This window comes from Molossus molossus, unplaced genomic scaffold, assembly GCF_014108415.1.
Source record: "Molossus molossus isolate mMolMol1 unplaced genomic scaffold, mMolMol1.p scaffold_m16_p_6, whole genome shotgun sequence".
NCBI classification, from domain to species: Eukaryota; Metazoa; Chordata; class Mammalia; order Chiroptera; family Molossidae; genus Molossus; species Molossus molossus.
Window position 1 is genome coordinate 86,982,826 of NW_023425399.1, and position 20,916 is coordinate 87,003,741.

The following is a 20,916-nucleotide window of genomic DNA, read 5'->3' on the forward strand; positions in this document are numbered from 1 at the left end:
GTTTTGGGACATGTTAGGTTTGAGATGCCTAGTCAGTCATAGTGGCAAGCTTGGTTTATAAGCCTCCTCCTAGTTGCAGGGCCAGGGTTCCTGGTTTGTGATACAGATGAGCCCCTGCACCATCCATCCAAGGTTGCAGGCCCAAGAGGCTGCAGGTACAGGAAACAACTGACCCCAACTTGATCTCTGGCCTGCCACTCCTCCCGTGCTGTGGCATTGTCTTGGAGCCCGACTTCCTAGTGGTTGTTGCTGGAGAGGCTAAATGATGACACTTAGACATGTGGAGTAGATGCTCTGTGACCAGAGGGAGAGGAGTCTGAAGACTCCTTCCTCCTACCCCATGGTGAGGTGAAGATGAGGTAGTTCATACCACTTGCACTCTGAAGATGGTCAGTGAGACTAATAAACAGCTGTGCTTCTTTAGAAGCTGTAGACAGGCCAATAACAACTACTTGCATTTGTTCTTTCCTGCCCTGCTTCACCTCCTGTTTACCCTCAATTGACCTTTCCTGGGATTACATCACCCCAATAAAATGTTAGCAGTAAGCTCTTATTTTAGGCTGTTTTCTTAAGAACCCAGACTAAAGCAGGCATCAAAATGGAGATGTCTGGTAAGCAAAGGGATGATACAAACCTGTAGTTCAGAGAACAGGTCTAGGCTGAGATTTTGGAGTTGGAGATAGTATTTAAAGACATAGGACCAGATGAGATAGCCTGGAAATGAAATAGGTAGAAAAGAGAAGAGATTTGAAACAAGCACTCAAGGATTCCAATATATAAAAGCCCAGGAAAATTAGAAAATAGGAAATATCAGCATTGAGACTGAGAAGCATCCATGAGGTAAAAACCCAAGTGTGTGCTTGAAGCCAAATGAAAATGCCTATTATGCAAAATATTGCCGATGGCTCAAGCAATATAAATAAGCCTAATAAATGAATATTGGAATCAGCAGAATGGCGATTAGCAAACTTAACTAGAACTTTTTACATGAATTTGTATGATGTAATGTCACACCTCTCCTGATATAATTATCTTCTATTTTTTTTCTTGATTAGTCTGACTAGTTTATTAATTTGATTTTTTTAGCTTTTTTATTTCTAAACTTTTTCCATTATTATATTACCATCATAAAGAAAATACGTAAAAAATGCTTTTGAGGGAGTAAAGAATCAAGATTGCTGGAGACTCTGTTCTATTCTCAGCAACTAGTCATACCACTTTTTTCCTATCTCATTTAAAGTCAGGTCACAGTTCACCAATGGCTAACCAGTCTCCATGATCTAGCCCTGCCCACAACCCTGCTCCACTTCTCTCTAGCCTCATCCACTACTTCCTCCCATGCTCATTCTGCTCTAGACACACTGGTTTTTTGAACAAATGAGGCATTGTTCTCACATCCATTTCTTTGTACTTGTGTTCACAGGCCTGGAACATCTTTCCTCCAGTCTCAGCTTGCTTTCTTACACTCATTCGTCTTTCATCAAATCTCACTTTCTCAGTGAAACCTTCCCTGAACAACCTATCTAAATTGCAATGCCTTTCTTCCTTGATTTTCTCTATTATTCACCATGACATAAAATATGCTTTACTACCATGTGTAGTTTCCACACACAGGAGCAATAGATGTAAACCCCGTAAGTCTTGGGCTGGAGCAATTTCAAATCCACAGGCCTGAGAATCCCCAAGAACCATGTAAGGGGGATGGAGGTCATGAGGAAGGCCTCCAAGGGTCACATACAGGAGATACTTGAGGGGAATGCCCCAAGAGCAATGACTGGAGGTGGGTTAGCAGCACAGATTCAGCAGTGTAATCTCCAGTCTCAAAGTCCCAGTAATGAAGGATAAGAAGAGAAATGCCTGAAGACATAATTATGTAAAAAGCTTTTCATCCACAGACATTCCCAACATCCATGTCCAGTTATTATTGGTATGTAAAGTACATGTGTGTGGTATGTGGTAGAGTGGAGTAACAAATGGCAGAGGTTGACAGAGGCCAAATCATGGAAGGCCATGCTAATTTTATTAACCTATATAATGCATAAAGTATATGTCTAGAATTTAAAATTACAAAGGTTTCTACAAATCAGTAAGAAAATACAAATAACCTATATTAATCAGGACAGAAACCCAATTCAATTATCTTAAACAAGAAAGGGACTTTATTGGCTCACAAAACATTAAAGTCCGGAGGTAGGGCAGGCTTTAGGCACAGCTGGATCTAGGGCCTCCAGAAAAATGACATCAGAACTCGGTTCTCTTTCCTTTCTGCTAGCCTCTGAGTTTCTTCTCAGATAAACTCTCTCTACATGTTACAAATTGAGGCTTACATAGTCCTTAGTTCGTGGGATCTCCGTAGAGCCTTCTTTCCAAAAGTTTCTGCAGAAGTTCTGGTTGAGGGCTCTCTTTAGCCTGGCTTGAGTTACATGCCTATTCTTTAATCAATGTGGCTAAGAAGCTGCAGGACTCAGAAGGCCAGACCTGGTCATGTATTCACCTAAGCCATAGGGAATGGGTTCCCCACAATAAATAAAGGTTCTGTTACCAGAAGGGGAAAGATGCTGAACAAACAAAACAACATATATTCACACATAACCCAATTGGAAAGCAGGTATAAGATATGAACAAACAATCCACAGTAAAACTACAAATGGCCAATAAACATATGAAAATAACCTCAACCTTACCATTCATCAGGGAAATGCAATTAAGGATTTTTTTCTCATCAGGTAAAATTATTAAGTGTAGGTAAGGCAATATGGGGAAATGAGCATTTTCCATACAGTTGGTAAAATATAGTTATGAAGGCCTTTGGGAAAACTACGGTGGGTCTATCAGAGAGCATACCCTTTGATCCAACAATCCACCTTATACAACTCCATCCTAAAGAAATATTCACACACATGCACAAAGAGATATATGTGTGTGTGTGTGTATATATGTATGTGTGTGTGTGTGTGTGTGTGTGTACTTACTTTGGCAATGTAACAGCAAAAGAAAAATATAAGGGAATAGTTCAATAATGGTATTTTCATAATATTGAATCCTATTCAACCATTAAGGAAATTTAAAGACCTCAGGATAGGTTTTTGAGACCAAAACAAAAGCTGCAGAACAGTACATATATGATCCTATTTATGTAAAAATAGCTTTTCTATGTTTATGTATATTCACATGGAAATGTACGGAAAGTGGACTAGATGAATGTATACTACACTGAGGGCAGTGGAATGTGATTGGAAGTGCTGGAGAAAAGGGTCTTTTTGTTCTTATACCTGTGTATCATTTACATTTTGTACAATGAGTTAGTAGTTGTTTATACTTTCATAATTAAGAAATTAAAATTGGGCAAACACAATCCACAACAGGAAATGCAAGTGGCCAATAAACATGTGAAGAAGTGATCCTCCTTATTAACAATCAAAAAAAAGGAAATAAATTTTGCCTACCAGATTGGCAAACATATTTAAGGATTCAGGATTGGTGGGAGTGTAGGCCAATAGGTACTTTTACTATTGATGGAGTGGTAAATTGCCGTAAATTGGTAATCTTTTGGGTGGCATCTCTTAAAATGCTGAATGGGCATTCTCTGACCTCCAAAAACCCACTTGTATTTATTCTACAGAAATTCCCATGCAGGCAGCAAAATATATGTACAAGGATCTTAACAGTACCTTTATGTAAAATTAAAAAACTGGAAAGAACAAGCTTTTCTAGGGGTTGGTTAAATAAATTACAGTATATTCATGCAATGGAATAGTATATGTAACCATGAAGAACAATGTCGATATCAAATTGGGAAGGGAGGCAAATTTCTGAGCAGTACATGTAAAATGGGGATATGTACCTACTTCATATGGTTGATGTGAGGATTAAGAGTTAATCCATTGTAAAGCACTTCAAACAGTGCCTTTTTGGAACCACAAGTGTCAGCTATTAACACATTTTTGCTTACATTTGTATATGCCTAGGTATGGAAGAATAACAAACCAAGTAATTATTACTTTTGAGTAAGACTATGAGAAGAAATGTCCTTTTTCACTTTATATTCTGTAATATAGAAAATTTAAATGAACAAATTTAATAGTTTTTACATTTGTGAACTATAAAAGGTAAAAGCATCTAAACCATAAAAGATAAAACCTAGAGAACTAGATTTGAATTTTAGCTCTACTTGGCCACATGCAAGTCATACGATCTCTGAATCCTGCTTTTCTAGTCTACAAATCTAAGTGAAATAGGTATAGTGTCTAATCCGATGCCTGGCATGCAGATTATTTCAATACATATAACCCTCCCTTCAACTTACATAAAAGTGGTAGACACACTGCTAAACGATCAAGTACCAACTAGGTGTGAAAGTAGCAAGCTTACACTCCAAGAAAACCAGAAGAAAATTTAGTAGTAATGAGCAAGTCCTCAGTGGCTATTGGGTGGGTAATGGCAGTCTGCATGCCATTAACACTGACTGCTTGTTTGCTAACCGGATGCCAATGCTCGACAACTGCCAGATTACCACTTCATTAGAGGCTGTGCAGCCCCCAGAATTGCTATGATTATCTGTGTGGGTATAAACAAACATCTAGATGAAATAATAAATCACTGAATAGTTATTTTAAATCAGTTTGTCTACTGGAGATATAACCTAATCAAAAACTGAACACACAGACCAGTTCCTTTTCCTATGTACCAGCATCCAGTCTTTTGGGATCCAGCCATTTTCCCCACAGAGCCTTGCCTTAGCCTCAGAATCCTTTCTAAACAACCCACGGGTATCAGAGCTGGCAAGAAAAACACGTATTTGCCAACTTTAATACTATTTTTCTAAGTTCTCACATTATACCAAACATCTTTGGCCTTTAAGACAAATCTACCACAAGTGGACTCCTTTGTATACAGAAAATATATAAAATCTAAAAAAGCATGAAATTTCAGCCACTGAGAGCTTGATCCCTTCTTACCTACTCTGACATAAGAATCCTGTCATCCCAGCAGAATTCCAAATATGCCACCTCAAAGCCTACTTGGAAAGAAGCCAGTTATAAATAAAACAATCAACTCAAGACCATTTTATCTTACAGTAGAGGAGTCTATACCTTTATTGGACATTGACTTGTGTCCTCTCAGCCACAGAGAAAAAGACCCAAACAAAAGTCCCTACATTTTCTTGTATAACTTAAAATACATTATATCATTACTACATATTATACTTCAATAAATCTTAATGTATAAAGCACATTTCTTATAATTATCAGAAAATCTATAGACAAGCTCCATTCTGCCTCATTTCTCCACCAGCTAGCCTTGCATTTATTACTATGCGTTTTAACAGGCTCATGCAAATTTCACCTTCCATTTTAAAAATTTGATCCAAGCACCAGTTGTGACCAAAATCTCTGGAAATATGAAATATTTTTATTCACATGGGTCATTTTCCACACAATGATGCCCACTATAAAAAAGCTTTTTCTCATATTCTATATTTTAACTTCCAGAGTTTTCCACTAAACAGAACCACAGTACTTGGGATTCTCAGCCAAGGAGTATATAATCCTACTACTATAGTGTATTACCTTTATACATTTTTAAAAATGTGTTAAGACTTAAAATTTAAAAAAAAAATAGCTCAATCAATTCTGTTAATAAACTAGTTGTTAATAACCTAATCGTTTATTTTTTTAAAATAGAACAATCCATTCAACATGTTAAGTACCACCTCAATGCTACTAGAGATTGATTAGTTTTTAAAAAACCCACAAACCTCCCAACTGATAGAATTTTAGACTCACCTCTGAAGAATGTGGAGAGATGATTAGCTCTTTGAGCTGTCTTCCTTTCCCCCAAATACAACACCCTGGTAAGGGAACTATGGCTCTGGGAATTTCAGAGCTGACCTCCCCCAGGACTGCTCAGAAGTGGGCAAGAGGCTGACTCACAAGAAAAGCTTTGTACCAATTCCCCAATAATTTACTGTGGAAGAATTACCTACCTATTTATGGTAGGGTTACAGTACCTAGCACAGTGCCTTGTTGGTAGAAAATATTTAATAAATGAATGCATGACTGCTTTGTTAGCCTGGTGTTCAACCCTCTTTTACCAAAAAAAATAAAATAGCAAACCTGATACTTGTTATCCACCTGGTCAGGGATTTTTCTGTCCTTAACAAAAACGAAGACAAAATAAATTGTATCTTCAAGTCTGTTTTGTTTTCTAAAAGCCAAGATAGACCATTACCCTTTTACATTTGCCCTTCAACACTGTCATTCACTGCAAATTCTCCCCTAGTGTTATTTCTACTTTCATAGTTTATAATTATTGTTTAGACTGCCCACTTTCTAATGAACAATACATGAACGAACATTATTTTCAATACTGGGATGCCTCCAAATTAGGACGTGTCGTTTTTTATTTTCCTACAGGCAGATAATTACATTTAGATAAATTCCTGATACACTTCAATTCTTGAATCAAAATATTTTTATCTTTCCCAATCTAGGTGTCCCATTCTTTTCGATGATTTATCACCATCACTTCTAATTTTACTTTGAAGCTTTTAATCATCCTTTATCTTCTATTTTCTGAAATGCATATCCAAAATTGGTAAAAAGAAACAGAAGAGTAAATGTTGAAAAGATGATTTCGGTTTTCAGACTTCATAATTCCTATGTTGCCTTTTAATGTAGAAGGGAATGTATCCTTGCAAAGACCATTTCACTGATCAACACAGGATTAATGTTATTTGTTTACAAAGGAACATTTTAAGAAAGAGACAAAGAATCGAGTAGATCATTTGGAAAAAATAGTAAGAATATAAACATCACATGGAAGATTTAGGCATTAACATGTGAATTAAGCTTAAAATTTCAGGTTCTAGGCAGGTATGACACCATTTCTTTCAAGATAAAATAATAATGGTGGGTGACAATTTTCTACATTTCCCAGTGAATTTTCTAACATTCTAAGGGAAACCAAACTATTATGTATCATTCCATGTTTTTAATTTTGTCTTCATTTCTGAAGAAATAGACCTGAGTGCTGACTTTTTTTTTTTTTAATTTCTTAAACTTTCACAACATTCAGAAGTTTTTCTGCATTGTGTCTTCGCTGATGTCTAAAAAGATTTGAGCTCTGACTATAGGATTTCCCACACTGAACGCATTCATAAGGTTTCTCCCCAGTATGGATTCTCTGATGATTAATAAGCCCAGAATTCTGGCTAAAGGCTTTTCCACATTCAAGACATTTGTAAGGTTTTTCTCCAGTATGGACTCTCTGGTGTTGCACAAGTATAGAACTTCTGCTGAATGCCTTTCCACATTCAACACATCCATAGGGTTTCTCTCCACTGTGGATTCTTTGATGAAGAATAAGGGCTGAGCCCTGACTGAAGTGTTTTCCACATTCATCACATATATGTTGTTTCTTTCTAGAAGGATTTCTCTTTCTTTCAAACCTGCCCTTAGGGAAACAGGCTTCTCCATATTTAAAAATCTGAGGAACACCTATATTGAGAGTGCCAGGAACTTCATGAGATTCTACTGCTGAAGAAATCTCCTGCTTTGGAGCCAACGCTCCATTTTCAGTCCTAGCATCATCATCTGAAATAAACAGAAAATGTAAACATCACTCATTTCCTATTCTGGGAGAAGGGAACCTGAAGAAAAAAAATTTAATGAACTTTAAGTAAATAAACAGCTTGTATACATCTCTAAACAGTACATTGAAATTGGTATTAAGGTTGCCTACTCTCAAAAGAGGAAAAAATGAAATGACTGATTATAAGGCTAATGAGGTAAATTAACATAATGATATATTAAACAGTTAAATCTTAATTAAAGTAGTAACATAAGCAGTGGGTTATAAATGATAATGAGAAAAAAAGAGAAAGATGATAGATTTTAAGACATTAGGGAGACAGTGAGTGATGCAGCCAGTCTTGATGGAACTTTGTAGGAACAAAAATAAAATAAGGATGACCATTAGAAAATCATTATAATGTTCTTTTGCTTTGAAAAGGGGAGAAATTACATCAAAATACAATGGTATAAAAAATAAGCAATTATGCCCTTGCCGGTTTGGCTCAGCGGTTAGAGCGTCAGCCTGCGGTCCAGAGAGACCCGGGTTTGGTTCCCGCTAAGGGCACGTACCTCAGTTGCAATTTGTTCCCAGCCCTGGTTGGGTCATGCAGGTGGCAACCACTTGATGTATCCCTTTCATATCAATGTTTTTTTCTCTCTCTCTCTTCCTCGCTCTCCCTCCCACTCTATCTGTACAAAAAATGGAAAAAATATCCTCGGGTGAGGAACAAAAAAAACAGCAATTATGCCAGACTCGTGTGGCTAAGTGGTTGAGCGTCGACCCATGCACCAAGAGGTTGCTGGTTTGATTCCTGCCCGGTCAGGGCACATGCCCAGGTTGTGGGCCCACCCCCGGTGGGGGGCATGCAGGAGGCAGCCGATCGATGTATTCTCATCGATGTTTCTATTTCTCTCTCCCTCTCTTTTCCTCTCTCTCTAAAAATCATTAAAAGAAAAAAATAAAATAAAATAAGCAATTAGTCAGAAAGTCACTATTTCTGAAACGAGCAAGACAAGGCAGGTTACAGCCAAGAATAGAACACAGGAGGAGTCCTGACAAGAAGGGACTAAAGATAAGCTGGGCGCATCCTGTGTTAATTCAGGTTGTGACACTTACAAATACGACTTAATAAATGAAAGTGCTCCTGTGAAAGAAGATTGCCCCTTGCATGAGGTACCATTAACTTCTGCAGGCAACTATATGAGCAAGTCTCATTTAAGACTTTATATAGATATATGTGTGTGTTTTTAATTATAAAAAATAAAATCAAATTAACAAGTTAAAAAAAAAAAAGACTTTCCTGAAACTTCAAGCCTTGAAAAGTCAAGACAGTGAGCAGCAGCACTCAGAAAGGTGGTAGTGGTAGTGAGCAGGTCTACAATAAATGATTAAGAGAGGGATAAAGTCTGGAGAGAAGACTGACAGAGAGACTGAAAGGGTGGAGGGGACTAGTGAGGTCTGGAGACTTGAAGAACAGAGGAGTGTGAAGAGTTAAGTGGAGACAAGTGGCACAGTAAGAAGTAAGTTCTCAAGTGTGGTAGAAAAAGTATTCTAAAATTCAGGCAGGGGAGAAGTTTCTATCCAAGAAAATGCCACCTCCTAACCAAGGATAGAGGTTTGCAAACTTTACTGCACAGAAGAATGTCCCATGAAACATGTAAAATTGCAGATTCTCAGCAAACTCTAGCCCAACACCAGAAATTCTGACTCACTTGCACTGTCCCTCTCAAATGGGAAGAAAACCCACTCAGACCTCATTCTGTGACACTCCAGTGTGATATCCAAGTACCTCTAGGAATGATTCCCAAAGGAGTCGCAAAGGAAATTTCATAGAAAAATGAAAACTATATCCAGTAGTTTTAGGAATAAAATGAGTAATATCAAAGTATGCAAATAAATACATGGCTTTAATTGTCAATATATTGGGAAAGACAAGTTTAATTTTTCTGTATTTAAAGCTTATTATAACTAGGAAGTCTATTTTTGCATGAATACTTTTAAAAGGTATTCCCAAATATCATTTCTACAAAAGAACCTTCTTAGAAAAAAACCACTCTAGACAGGATATGGAAGGGAAAAAAAACTGAAAATTTAGAAACACTTAAGTAATAAACAACAAATAAAGAGAATAGACTTGAAGAAGCTTCAGCTAAGATTACTGTACCAATAAGATTAGGTAGGAGATTGAAAACACATGGAACAGATGACAAATGTGCAACACTGCATACAAAATACAGGGACCTGGTCTATAGTAGCTGCTGAGTTAGAGTAAGGCAAATGCCAGCCAGCCTGAAATGTGCAGGTCTTCAAGAAAGAGGTGAAAGGGAAGAAAAGGCTGACATTAATGTCTAGGAATAAAACACTTAAGGTCAGCAAACCAACTGTTATGAGAAAAGAATAGAACTCCTATAGTGTGTCCAGTCTAAGATATCAAACACACAAAATAATAAAGGGTTCTAGACAAAAGGCCCACACTCTCTTTCGCCCTCTACCCACATGGAATTCTGGTTCTCACCACAGTGCCTTAAGGAATGGAGCTCCCAAGATGCCCACTTGAGCTGGTTTTCCACAGCATCAAGCTCAGAATTTGGTAATCCCTGAGCTTCTTCTTGAGATACAATCTCTTCTATCAGCACTTCCCGTTTTCGTCGACGGAGAGAAACCTGGAAATAAGACTTGGTTCAGTTGATAATGAATTTAATGAGAATCAGATGTAACCATACATGAGAAACCATATAAAACATATACTGTAGTTGACTGGAGTTAATTCAGCAGTTTTGCCTAGTGGTAGGCCAGTGCTTCTGACCCAGGAAAGTGACACAAGCAGGCTCACCGGCTGTCCGGGGTCATCTAGTTCACTCTCTAAATCCTCCAGCACCGTCACTGCCTCCTCTCCATTCTCTGGATGATGCTCTCGAACCCAAGTCTGCAGCTCCTTGGGTAGGATGGCAACGAACTGCTCTAGCACTACCAGCTCCAAGATTTGTTCTTTTGTATGTGTCTCTGGCCTGAGCCATAGACGGCAAAGTTCTCGAAGCTGGCTCACAGCTTCACGGGGCCCAGGTGAATCCTGGTATCCAAACTGCCTGAATCGCTGTCGGAAAACCTCTGGGTCAGGAAGATGATTCCAGGGGATACTTGATCCCTCTTCACCATCAGGATCCTCCTCCAACTTCACTCTCAGAATTTTTTCCTCTTCATCTGGAGTTGGGATGATAAGTATAGAATCTTCTTCCACTGACTGTGCAGACATCCTGATTTAGAATACTTCAAGAAAAGACAGGCAGGATACAGGCCTCAGAGAAATACCTCGTTTTCTTCACAGGCAATCAATCCTGAGACACACACACACACATAAAAGAAAAAATAAATATATAAATGACCAAATAGCCTAGGAACTTGGACATATGTTGATAAAGGAAGTAAAAAAACTTTTTACTGAAAAATTCCAATCAACATCCTACACCAGAACTTAACAAACCACAGCTCATGGCCAAATCTGGCCTGCTGCCTGTTTTCATACAATGCTTGTATTAAGAATAGTTTTCACACGTTTTACATGGTTGGAAAAACTCAAAAGAATACTTCATGACATGTGAAAACATTATGAAATTAAAATATGTATCCCTAAATAATTTTATTAGTTCAGTTCACGCTACAATGGCAGAGATGAATTGTTGCCACAGAGATTATATGGACTGAAAAACCCAATATTTACAATCTGGCCTTTAGAGAAAAAGTTTGATCATAAAGTCAACAAACCCTACTTCAATAATCAAAAGAATCCAGGTAAGAACCAGCCCACCTTAGTGTTTTCTAAATGCATCTGATCCTGAAACACATTATTTGCAATTCAAGACCAGTGTTCTTCACACACTTAGGTCTACTCAAAAGCAAGGATGCTTTTTAATTATGTGCTTATTATTTTTAATGCTCACCCAAGGATATTTTTTCCATTGACTTTCAGAGAGAGTGGAAAGGAGTGGGAGGCGGGGAGAGGTATTAGAGACACACAGATTGGCTGCCTTTCCCAAGCACCCCAGGCTGGGGATTGAACCCATGACCCTTTGGTCCTCAAGCCAAACCACTAAACGTTCTAACCACTAAACCACACCAGCCAGAACTAAGACAAAATTTTAAGTTAAAAAATACTTTTTTTAATGTTTAAGAACTCCTTACACTTAAAATATATGTGAAAAATTATTCACTTGCTCAGGAACAGATAGATAATGGAATACTGAAAAAAACTAGCCCCCAATGCCATACAATGCAAGTATTATTCAGTCACCCACCATACCACAACTACATTTAAACTTATGACAGGCATTAATCACAGCAAATTCCATGAAAGGCACTCTCTCATACCTTAACTTCCCGCAGTCGCCCAGAATCTTGTCCTTACACTGGATGACTCAGTTTTCCCAGCTTCTACCTTCAGAGAAACCTTGTGCTATTTCTGATCATTTCCTTAGTATATGCACAGTCATGCCCATGCCACTGTTTACAACACCTATTAGGAACGGTCCATACAGCTACTCAGTGTAATCTGTTCAGGGCCCAGAAGCTGAAAACCAATCATTTCAAAAACTTATTGTAACCCTATCGAGATGAAGACTAGGATCAGAAACCTTTTTATCAGACAAGTTATACATAGAAGTTTTAAGTACTCTGGAGTGTGGTGCCCTTATAAATAGGGTTTAGCCAGCAGATTCGTTCGTTCCTATTCCTACCTTACCAGTGGTTGAAGCATTCTATATAAAAGAAATGTCTCTTCCTTCTATGTTCTCATCCGGCACCCTGCTCGCAGGACGTAGAGGTGCAGAGGGCAGGCCCGCGGTCCCGACCGTATGCGGGCGGGGGGTCTCGTTCCGGTGATCTCCCTACCTCGCTGCCGCAGACGGCCGCTGCGAAACCCGCCCCGCCCCGCCCTCCTCCGGCCGCTCCGCACCCGCTGCTGCGGATTTCAGATGACCAAAGGCCACTCGGGCACGTCAACGTCGGGGCCACAGAACTTCCGCCCGCGGCCGGCGGAACTACAAGTCCCGGCAGCTCTCGCGCAAGGCCTGCCCTTTCCCACCTCCGCCCCAACCCAGAACTCTCCGCGACACGCCAGGGCCTGGAAATAGAACAAAACCGGCTGATGGGGGAGGGGAAAGACGAGGGTCGCGGGGGACACGGGGAAGAACCACCAGAGGGTGCCGAAAGCCCTACGTGGCCTTTCATCTAACGCTTCGCGCGCCGCAACTGCTGGGCGCGGAGACAGCGGCCTGTCCCCCGCGCCTCCTGAGGACCCGAAGAGGGTCTCCCCCAAGTTTCTTCGCTGGCTCCTGCCAAGTGGTCCGCAGCCCCTAGCCCAGCGTCCCCCGCTGGCCCTTTCCCCGACTCTGGCGCAAACCTCCGGCTCAGGAACCACAGCACCTTCGCTGTCCACGGCAGACGCAGAAACGCCGCTCACAGCCGTTTCCCAGAAGCCCTCGGCGCGGACTGCTTCCTGTCTGCGGGCCCCAGGAGGCGGGGAGAGGCGAAGCCCCGCGTTGCCATGGGGATGTGCCCCTGGCGGGGGAGGGGCGGCCCAACGACAATGACCGCTTTGAGGCTGGGTTTGGCCTCCTGCCTCTCTCCTCGGGTAGCCCAACGTTCTGTGTTCCGCTTAAAAGACACGTTAGAGAAAGAGAATTCTGCCTTTTAAGATGGTCTTTACGGTTTCACAAACCCCTTGAACAGGCATTTTCTTATGGGATCTTCACAGTAGCCCTCTGAAAGAAGTAATAAAAGGTAGTATTTATGAGTTCTTAACATTGTGCCTGGCACGGTCAACGTGCTTTACATATATTGTCATTAATTTTTACAACAACCCTCTGCTGTAAGGACATTTATTATCCCTGTTTCACAACTAACCAATGCACAGTAAATAACCTGCCGAGAACTCATAACTAATAAGTTGGAAGCAGAATTTGAAACCAAAGCATGACTCCAACCTTTGGTTCCGAATGGCTATGCTACAGAGCTTTGCTTTGACCAATTTATCTATTAGGGAAACAATGAGACAGGTTATAGCTTTGGGAATTATTTCATATTGAATCTGTAGAATTCATGGTCATTTTCTGACTTTAGGCTGGCCATTTTATACCACAAAACAGCTGCTAAAGTGATCATTTAAAAGCGTAAATCATACTACTTTACTTCGTAAAGGCCTTCAACTGATCCCCACTGCCTTAAGCATGACATTAAAAAAAAAAACAAAAAAAAAAAACTTTCTACATTGCTGGCAAGGTCCCCTGTGGTCTGTTCCCCACCTTCCCTGCCTGATCTCCACCTAAGCTCACCTTGGCCCAGGATCCTTGGCCTCATGACCACCTTTCTTCCTAGAAGCCTTCCCACCCTATGTAGCACTATTAGAAGTGACCTTATTTATTCATTTCCATGTTTTTTTGTTTTGTTTTTGTATGACCTAGAAGGTCAGGAAACTTGTCCATCTTGTTCACAACAGTATCCCCACCTAGTCATAGGATGCTGCCTGCTGAGTTTATAGAGAACTTAATAAATATTTGTTGAATGAATGAATTGTACTGGCCACATTGCCACCTTTGCTAGGTCACATGCCAGGCATCAGAAACCACACAAAAGAGCCCTGTTGTTTAATGTTTCCGAGAAGCACTGCAAGATCTGCAGGCTTTGGCTCTCTTTCTCATTCGAGAAAGTCCCCACTGCAAAGTGCCCTCAGCCTCTGATGGATTTGTGAGAGAGCAAGTTAGTAAGCAACTGATGGTATAGCACTACTTTATACTGTGACCCAAACGTCATCTCCCGAGAACCCCTGCTAACTCTGATCCCCTTCTTTCTTTCTTCATTTAAGAGGCTTCAGAAATCCAGCCTTTTCAGTCTCCTACTTGGCTACCGCCACCAGTCTGTTTGGCTGCTCTTACCACCTTTCTCTTGTGACTCCAAAGGCTAGCTCAGGCATTTTCAGTTTTTTTGTTTTTACTTTAAGAGTTTTTGCATGTAATCAATGTTGGAAAACAGAAAAGATCATCAAACAGAAATACGTAAGGAAGTTAAAAATGTTGCAAAATTAGACAAAACTCTTTGCTGGGATTCTGTTCTATAATTCCCAATTCTTTCTAAGAGAGTAAATGGAAACCACAATGAGATTTTCTTCTCTAATTTAGTCTTTTGAAGGCAGGGACTGACACCGTTCTTTGAAGCCCCACTATGTGGGCTTTTTCCTAAATTGAGGTCCTTGTTGCCATGTTAAAGATCTAAAGATAGACCATCTTGTTCCTCTTAGCGCCTTACGTGTAGGGAATAGCTTCATGCCAGCTCAGGACAACCTTGAACATATCTACATAGGCCACATAAGCAAGTCTTGAGCAGCAGCCGATCTGAGTCTTGGCAGAACACCTTGTGATCCTCCCGGAACCTGAGAGCATGAGGGGCTTGTAAGGAGCTCCTACAAGGCCATTTGCCACTCAGTTCCCAATCTTCCAAAGAGGTTGTCATGAGACGGTTTCTCATTGCTCCCTGGGTTGTGATTAGGGCTTTCTGCCTCACCCCCGTATAGTACGGCTGCAGACTATAACAAGGCTTAGATGCAGCGTGGCATCAGTCCCTCAGCACCAAGGCGGTCCACGACTCATGTTGCAGTCATCTGGCCCCTTTAGTTTCAGTGTCTGACTTGGTGTGTGAGACAAAAGCTTTTGAGGAGCCGGTACGTTGTTTGGCTGAACTCGCTTTCACTGTCTGTGTAAATAATAATCTCTCAATCTAAAAAGGACTTGTTGTTTCCTTACCAGCCAAATTTTTCAACTTTGCCTTAAAACTATTTCATTCATTCATTAATGGCAAAAAACAAACAAACAACCCCACAACACAACCTAACAATAACAACAACAAAAAAACAAATACTACATAGGTTCCAGAGAACTAAAGATGACTAAAAAAATGAAGTCAGGATTTCTTCTTTTGGCATTACCATCTCCTTAAGGAAATAGACAAGAAAACAAGTATTTATAGAGCAGTAGAGAAATGCTACAGTGGAGTGGAATAGAATACCATCGGGGAACCTAAATGAGGCTGTGTGCTGAGGGGGAAGGGAAACACCATGAGATGGAGGAAGAGAAGGAAAGTTTTCACTTTGGAAGAGAAGCACAGACCTTCAGATTTGGTGTTATCAGATTTCATCCAAGAATAATCTTTTCTAGGCTTTTCTCTAACAATTATTTTGGAGTTCTCAGTGCCATCCCTCAGCTCGAAAGTTTCTCCCCCAGGGCGCTCTAAGTACACTGGTTAAAGATTCCATTTTAACCCTGGCCAGTTTGGCTCAGTGGTAGAGCGTTGGCCCTGGACCAAATGAGTTGCGGGTTCAATTCCAATCAATGGCAAGTGCCTCAGTTGCCCTCTCACATCTATGTTTCTCTCCTCACTCCCACTCTATCTGAACAAAAAACAAAAAAAAACCTCTTCTGGTGAGGATAAAAAAAAAGATTCCATTTTAGCTGATAAGCGTACTACACCAGAGGAGTCTTTTGTTTGCAAATGACTAAAAAAGTAACTTTAGCAGGCATAGTTCACTTCCTATATAAAGCACTCCCCTTACTTTTTGGATTTGGGAGTTGGGGGGCAACACTGTGCTCTGCCATAGGCAGTAAGTTGTGATTGAGCTAAGCTGCCCAACTGTTCTGTTTCCCTTTGCCAGGTGCTTACTTTGCTTCCCTGTCAACTAGGAATGACCATATTATTCAGTTTTGGTCAGTGAGATATATAGTAAAAAGAAGTAATTTGTCTTTCAAGAAATGTATCTAATTCATGTACATTGTCAAAATTTATTGGCATACAGTTACTCACAGTATTTCCTTAATATCTTTTTAATGTGTACAGGACCAGTAGTGATAACCCTGCTTTCACTCCTGAAATTGGTCATTTCTGTTAGGTTTTTTTATCAATTCTGCTTAAAGTTTATAAATTTTATTAATCTCTCAGAGAATCAACATTTGGCTTTATTTGCTCTATTATGTGTTCTCTATTTCATGGAGTTCTGCTCCTTTAAAAAATTAATGTACAGCCCTGGCCAGTTTGGCTCAGCGGTTAGAGCGTCGGCCTGCGGTCTGGAGAGACCCGGGTTCGGTTCCCGCTAAGGGCACGTACTTTGGTTGCAGTTTGTCCCCGGCCCTGGTTGGTCGTGCGGGTGGCAGCCACTCGATGTGTCCCTTCACGTCGATGTTTCTCTCTCTCTCTCCCTTCCTCTCTCTCCCTCCCGCTCTATCTGTACAAAAAATGGAAAAATATCCTCGGGTGAGGATAAAAAAAAAAAAAAAATTAATGTACAGTAAAATTGGTTGTTTTTGTTTTGGCATATACTCAGAGAGTTTTAACACATGTATAGATTTGTTAAACCACCACTAAAATCATGATACAGGATAGTTCCCTCATTCCATAAAATTCCCTCAGGATGTACTCATAACTTTCCTACATCCCTAATCTGTGGCAACCACTGATTTATTCTTCATCAAAATAGTTTTTTCAGTAATGTAATATAAAATGGAGTTATAAAGTATGCAACCTTTTACATTGCTTGTGTTCAGCATAATGCCTTTAACATTTCATTCAGCATAATGACTTTAAGATTTATGTATGTTGTTGCATGTCTCAATAGTTCATTTAATTTTATTGCTGAGTATATTTTACTGTAGGTATCACAGTTTGTTTATCCATTTAAACAATAAAGGACTTTTGGATTGTTTCTGGATTTGTATAATTATGAATAGAGCTACTTGAATATTCATGAGCAGGGTTTTGTGTGAACATAAGTTTTTATTTCTTTAGAGTAAATACATCTAGAAGTGGGATACAGTATTATGGACTATATGTTTTTGCCTGCCCCCAAATTCACATGTTGAAGCCCTAACCCCCAATATGATGGTTTCTGAAGATGAGCCCTTTGTGAGGTAATTAGGTTTAGATGAGGTCATGAGGGTGAGACCCTTATAAGGGATTGGTACCCTTATAAGAAAAGATATAGGGAGATGTTTGCTTCTTTCCCTCTCCACTGTGTGAGGGCACAGTGAGAAGGTGGCTATCTACAAACCAGGAAGAGAGCCCTCACCTGGAAACTGAATCAGCTGATCTTGGACTTCCCAACCTCTAGAACTGTAAATAAATAAATAAATTTATATCATTTAAGCCACTCAGTACATGATATTTTATTATAGCAGCTAGAGCTGAGTCATTTATATGGTAAGTATATGCTTATTTTTATAGACAAGTGCCAAACTTTTTCAGAGTGGCTATACCATTTTACATCCCCGTCAGCAATGTACAGTGTTCCAGATGCTCCACTTGTTCAGCAGCAGTTGGTATTATCTTTTGAATTTTGTCAAATGCTTTTCTACGTAAATTGATATGAACATGTGTTGTTGTTTTTTCCTTTTGAAACTACTAATCTGGTGGATTACTTTGATTTTGAATACTGAGCCAACCTAATAGTCCTGGGCTTGGTGCAGTTGTTTCATTCATTTTATACATTGCTGGATCCAATTTGATAATAATTTGTTGATGATTTTTGTGCCCATGTTAAGAATTTTGGATTGTAGTTTTCATGTACTGTCTGCTTTTTTTTTTTTTTCGATATTTTATTCTGTGTGCTGTTTAAATCAGATACTTTCTCTCTTTTTTTTTTCCTTTATTGATTTTTTTTTAGAGAGAGAGGAAGGGAGAGGGAGAGAGAAACATCGATGAGAGAGAACATCGACTGGCCACCTCCTGCATGCCCCCAACTGGGGGTTGGGCCCACAACCTGGGTATGTGCCCTGACCGAGTCAAACCAGCGACGTCTTGGAGCATGGGTCGACGCTCAACAACTGAGCCACACCGGCCAGACTAAATCAGATACTTTCTATTAATCTATAGCTATTTGAGGTCATCGGGATCCTTCCATTTTGCTCATACAGTGAATATTTTATTTTGGTTGTATTTTTCAGCTCTAAAATTTTCATTTGGTTATTTAGATTTTGTTTGTTTCCTGGGGTTTTCTGTTTTCCCATTAATTCACTCTTACTTCCTAAGCATGGTTATTTATAATACTTATTTAAAGTCTTTTTCTGATGAATTATCAGGTGTTAGAATTAACATCTTTATTATCTAGGCATTAGGGTAATTGGATTTTATTTTTCCTTGTATATCGAGATATCCCAGGTTCTTCCCGTGCCTAATACTTTTGCACTGTATCCAGTACATTTTTATTTATTTATTATTTTTATTTATTTTTTATTTTTTATGCGGGAGGGAAAGAGAGGAAGAGAGAGAGAGAGAAACATCGATGTGAAAGGGACACATCGAGTGGCTGCCACCCGCACGACCAACCAGGGCCAGGGACAAACTGCAACCGAGGTACATGCCCTTAGCGGGAACCGAACCCTGGTCTCTCTGGACCGCAGGCCGAGGCTCTAACCGCTGAGCCAAACCTGCCAGGGCTGTATCCAGTACATTTTGAATTATGTTATCAGATTCTGGGTATCATCTAAATTCTGGGAGAAGGTTGATTTATTTGTTTTAGCAGGCAATTGCTAGTTAGGGTCAGGCCACAAGTTCTTATCTGCATTGTATGGGCTGTGGTTCCAATGTCAGTTCTGTTTTCAAACACTTCCAGTGCAGTTTGGATCTGTCCTTTGTGCATGCCACCCAGTGGTCATTCTGGATTCTGGGTGGTAGTCTACTCTGGCTCAGTTCTCAATGCCTGTTGTTTGCTGTTTAGAGTCAGATCCATGCATGTGCAGTTTAGAGGTGAGCAGAGGAGTTCATACACTACTTTTGGGGATCACACTTGGTCTCCTTCTTCTATGCAATAAACCCAACACTCTCTGGCTCCCTGAGGCCCTATTACTAGTCATCCAGCTAGAAAGCTGGGGTTTTAGTTTCCCTGCTCTGCTTTTTACTTCTCTCAACTATGTCTGCATCCTGGCCCAAGCAGTGAGAAAGACACAGAATAAAGGCAATGGGGACTAGCACCATACTCCTGGGACCAAAGCCCCTCTAATCAGAGCAAAGGATTCCCCTTCGTCTGAGTATAAGGAGCCTTCTCAGTGACCTTTGCCATTGCTGTGCTACTGCACAGTTATAGTATTGCCTGGAGGCTGGACCAGAGAGGAGAGATCCCTCTTTCAATCAGAAAGGAGGGAGAGAAGAAATTATGGGGTGAAGTGTAGATAAGTTGGCAAATTTGGTGGTAGGAGGTTCTAAGAGTTGTAATCTTTTTATTTTCTGTAATGCAGGAGCAAAATCATTGTCATTTGCCCACAATGAGGAAGGTGACCAAGGAGTATGGCAAACACTGTTGGCTGACCCAACATAGTTCCCAATAACCATCTGACCTGCTGCATTCCCTCTAGAGCAGCGCTTCTCAACCTGTGGGTCGCGACCCCTTTGGGGGTCAAATGACCCTTTCACAGGGGTCACCTAAGACATAACAGTAGCAAAATTAGTTATGAAGTAGCAATGAAAATAATTTTATGGTTGGGGGTCACCACAACATGAGGAACTGTATTAAAGGGTCGTGGCATTAGGAAGGCTGAGAACCACTGCTCTAGAGGTTAGAAACACTTGCTTTACCAGATGTGCAATAAGGAAACGTAAGCAGATTTTTGCTGGGGTTTTTTGAAAACTGACTTTTCTTAGTAAAGGAGACAACCACTTTCATGCCTCCTTTCCACTTTCTTCCTGTCATAACCTCAGATGTCGTTCCTGGAGCGGGGACATCTTTCCTGAACATCTGAGAAAGTAAACATGAAAGGCCAAAAGATGGGCAGATATAACAGCCAGATCAGTCACTGTCCAGCTGCTGATTGAAAGCCAGCAGCAACTCACCCTCCAGATTTCTGGTTGCAAAGTCTTATTTGCTTAAGCCACAAAAGGTGGATTTTGCACTCAGAAGCATTCCTGCTACAGAAGGCTTAAGGACAGTGATGGACATGTTTTCAAAAAGAATGGGAGTGAAATAAAGGAACATTGGATTATAGATATAATATCGAAGGCCCAGATGAAGTGAAATTCATTAAAGAAAATACCAATTTCACTTTGGAGTATTTACTATCTGTGAAAATTAATCAATCTAATGATTATTTTATGCTAATTTTTATAACATGATTATAACATGCTAATTTTTATCAAGGTTAGCCCACATCATAGTAATTCTCCATTTAGATCAACTAGTATCTTCTACTCATTAGGAGACTTCTGTAAGTGCAAGATAACTCCAAGTACACAGCAACACCCTTTAAAGATTCATCACATATTTAGATGATATGATTCACATCATTTACTGGTAGAGAAGTTCAGATTATCCACAAT

At 40.0% G+C, this 20,916-nt stretch overlaps 1 protein-coding gene across 4 annotated transcripts; it reads right to left on the bottom strand.

Annotated features, from left to right (window-relative positions):
• Positions 1-6,379: 6,379 nt before the first annotated feature.
• Positions 6,380-13,055, bottom strand: ZNF24 (zinc finger protein 24). Of its 4 annotated transcripts, none has more exons than XM_036245723.1 (4): positions 12,994-13,055; positions 10,409-10,910; positions 10,091-10,238; positions 6,380-7,595 (listed from the first exon to the last, which is right to left on the bottom strand). In XM_036245723.1, the coding sequence occupies exons 2-4, from the start codon at positions 10,826-10,828 to the stop codon at positions 7,057-7,059; spliced, it is 1,107 nt and encodes a 368-aa protein (XP_036101616.1). In that variant the 5' UTR covers positions 10,829-10,910; positions 12,994-13,055; the 3' UTR covers positions 6,380-7,056. The 4 variants fall into 4 exon arrangements, with proteins under 4 accessions (XP_036101616.1, XP_036101613.1, XP_036101614.1 ...); XM_036245720.1 differs by having other exon boundaries at positions 12,971-13,052; XM_036245721.1 differs by lacking the exon at positions 12,994-13,055 and adding an exon at positions 12,311-12,955.
• Positions 13,056-20,916: the final 7,861 nt, after the last annotated feature.

Excerpts from the sequence above, each read along its gene's own strand:
- ZNF24 (XM_036245723.1), bottom strand. The coding sequence starts at position 10,828 with ATGTCTGCACAGTCAGTGGAAGAAGATTCTATACTTATCATCCCAACT. Across the intron at positions 10,239-10,408 it reads TAGATGACCCCGGACAGCCG|GTTTCTCTCCGTCGACGAAA; the intron begins GTGAGCCTGCTT and ends TCTTATTTCCAG. Across the intron at positions 7,596-10,090 it reads CCATTCCTTAAGGCACTGTG|ATGATGATGCTAGGACTGAA; the intron begins GTGAGAACCAGA and ends TGTTTATTTCAG.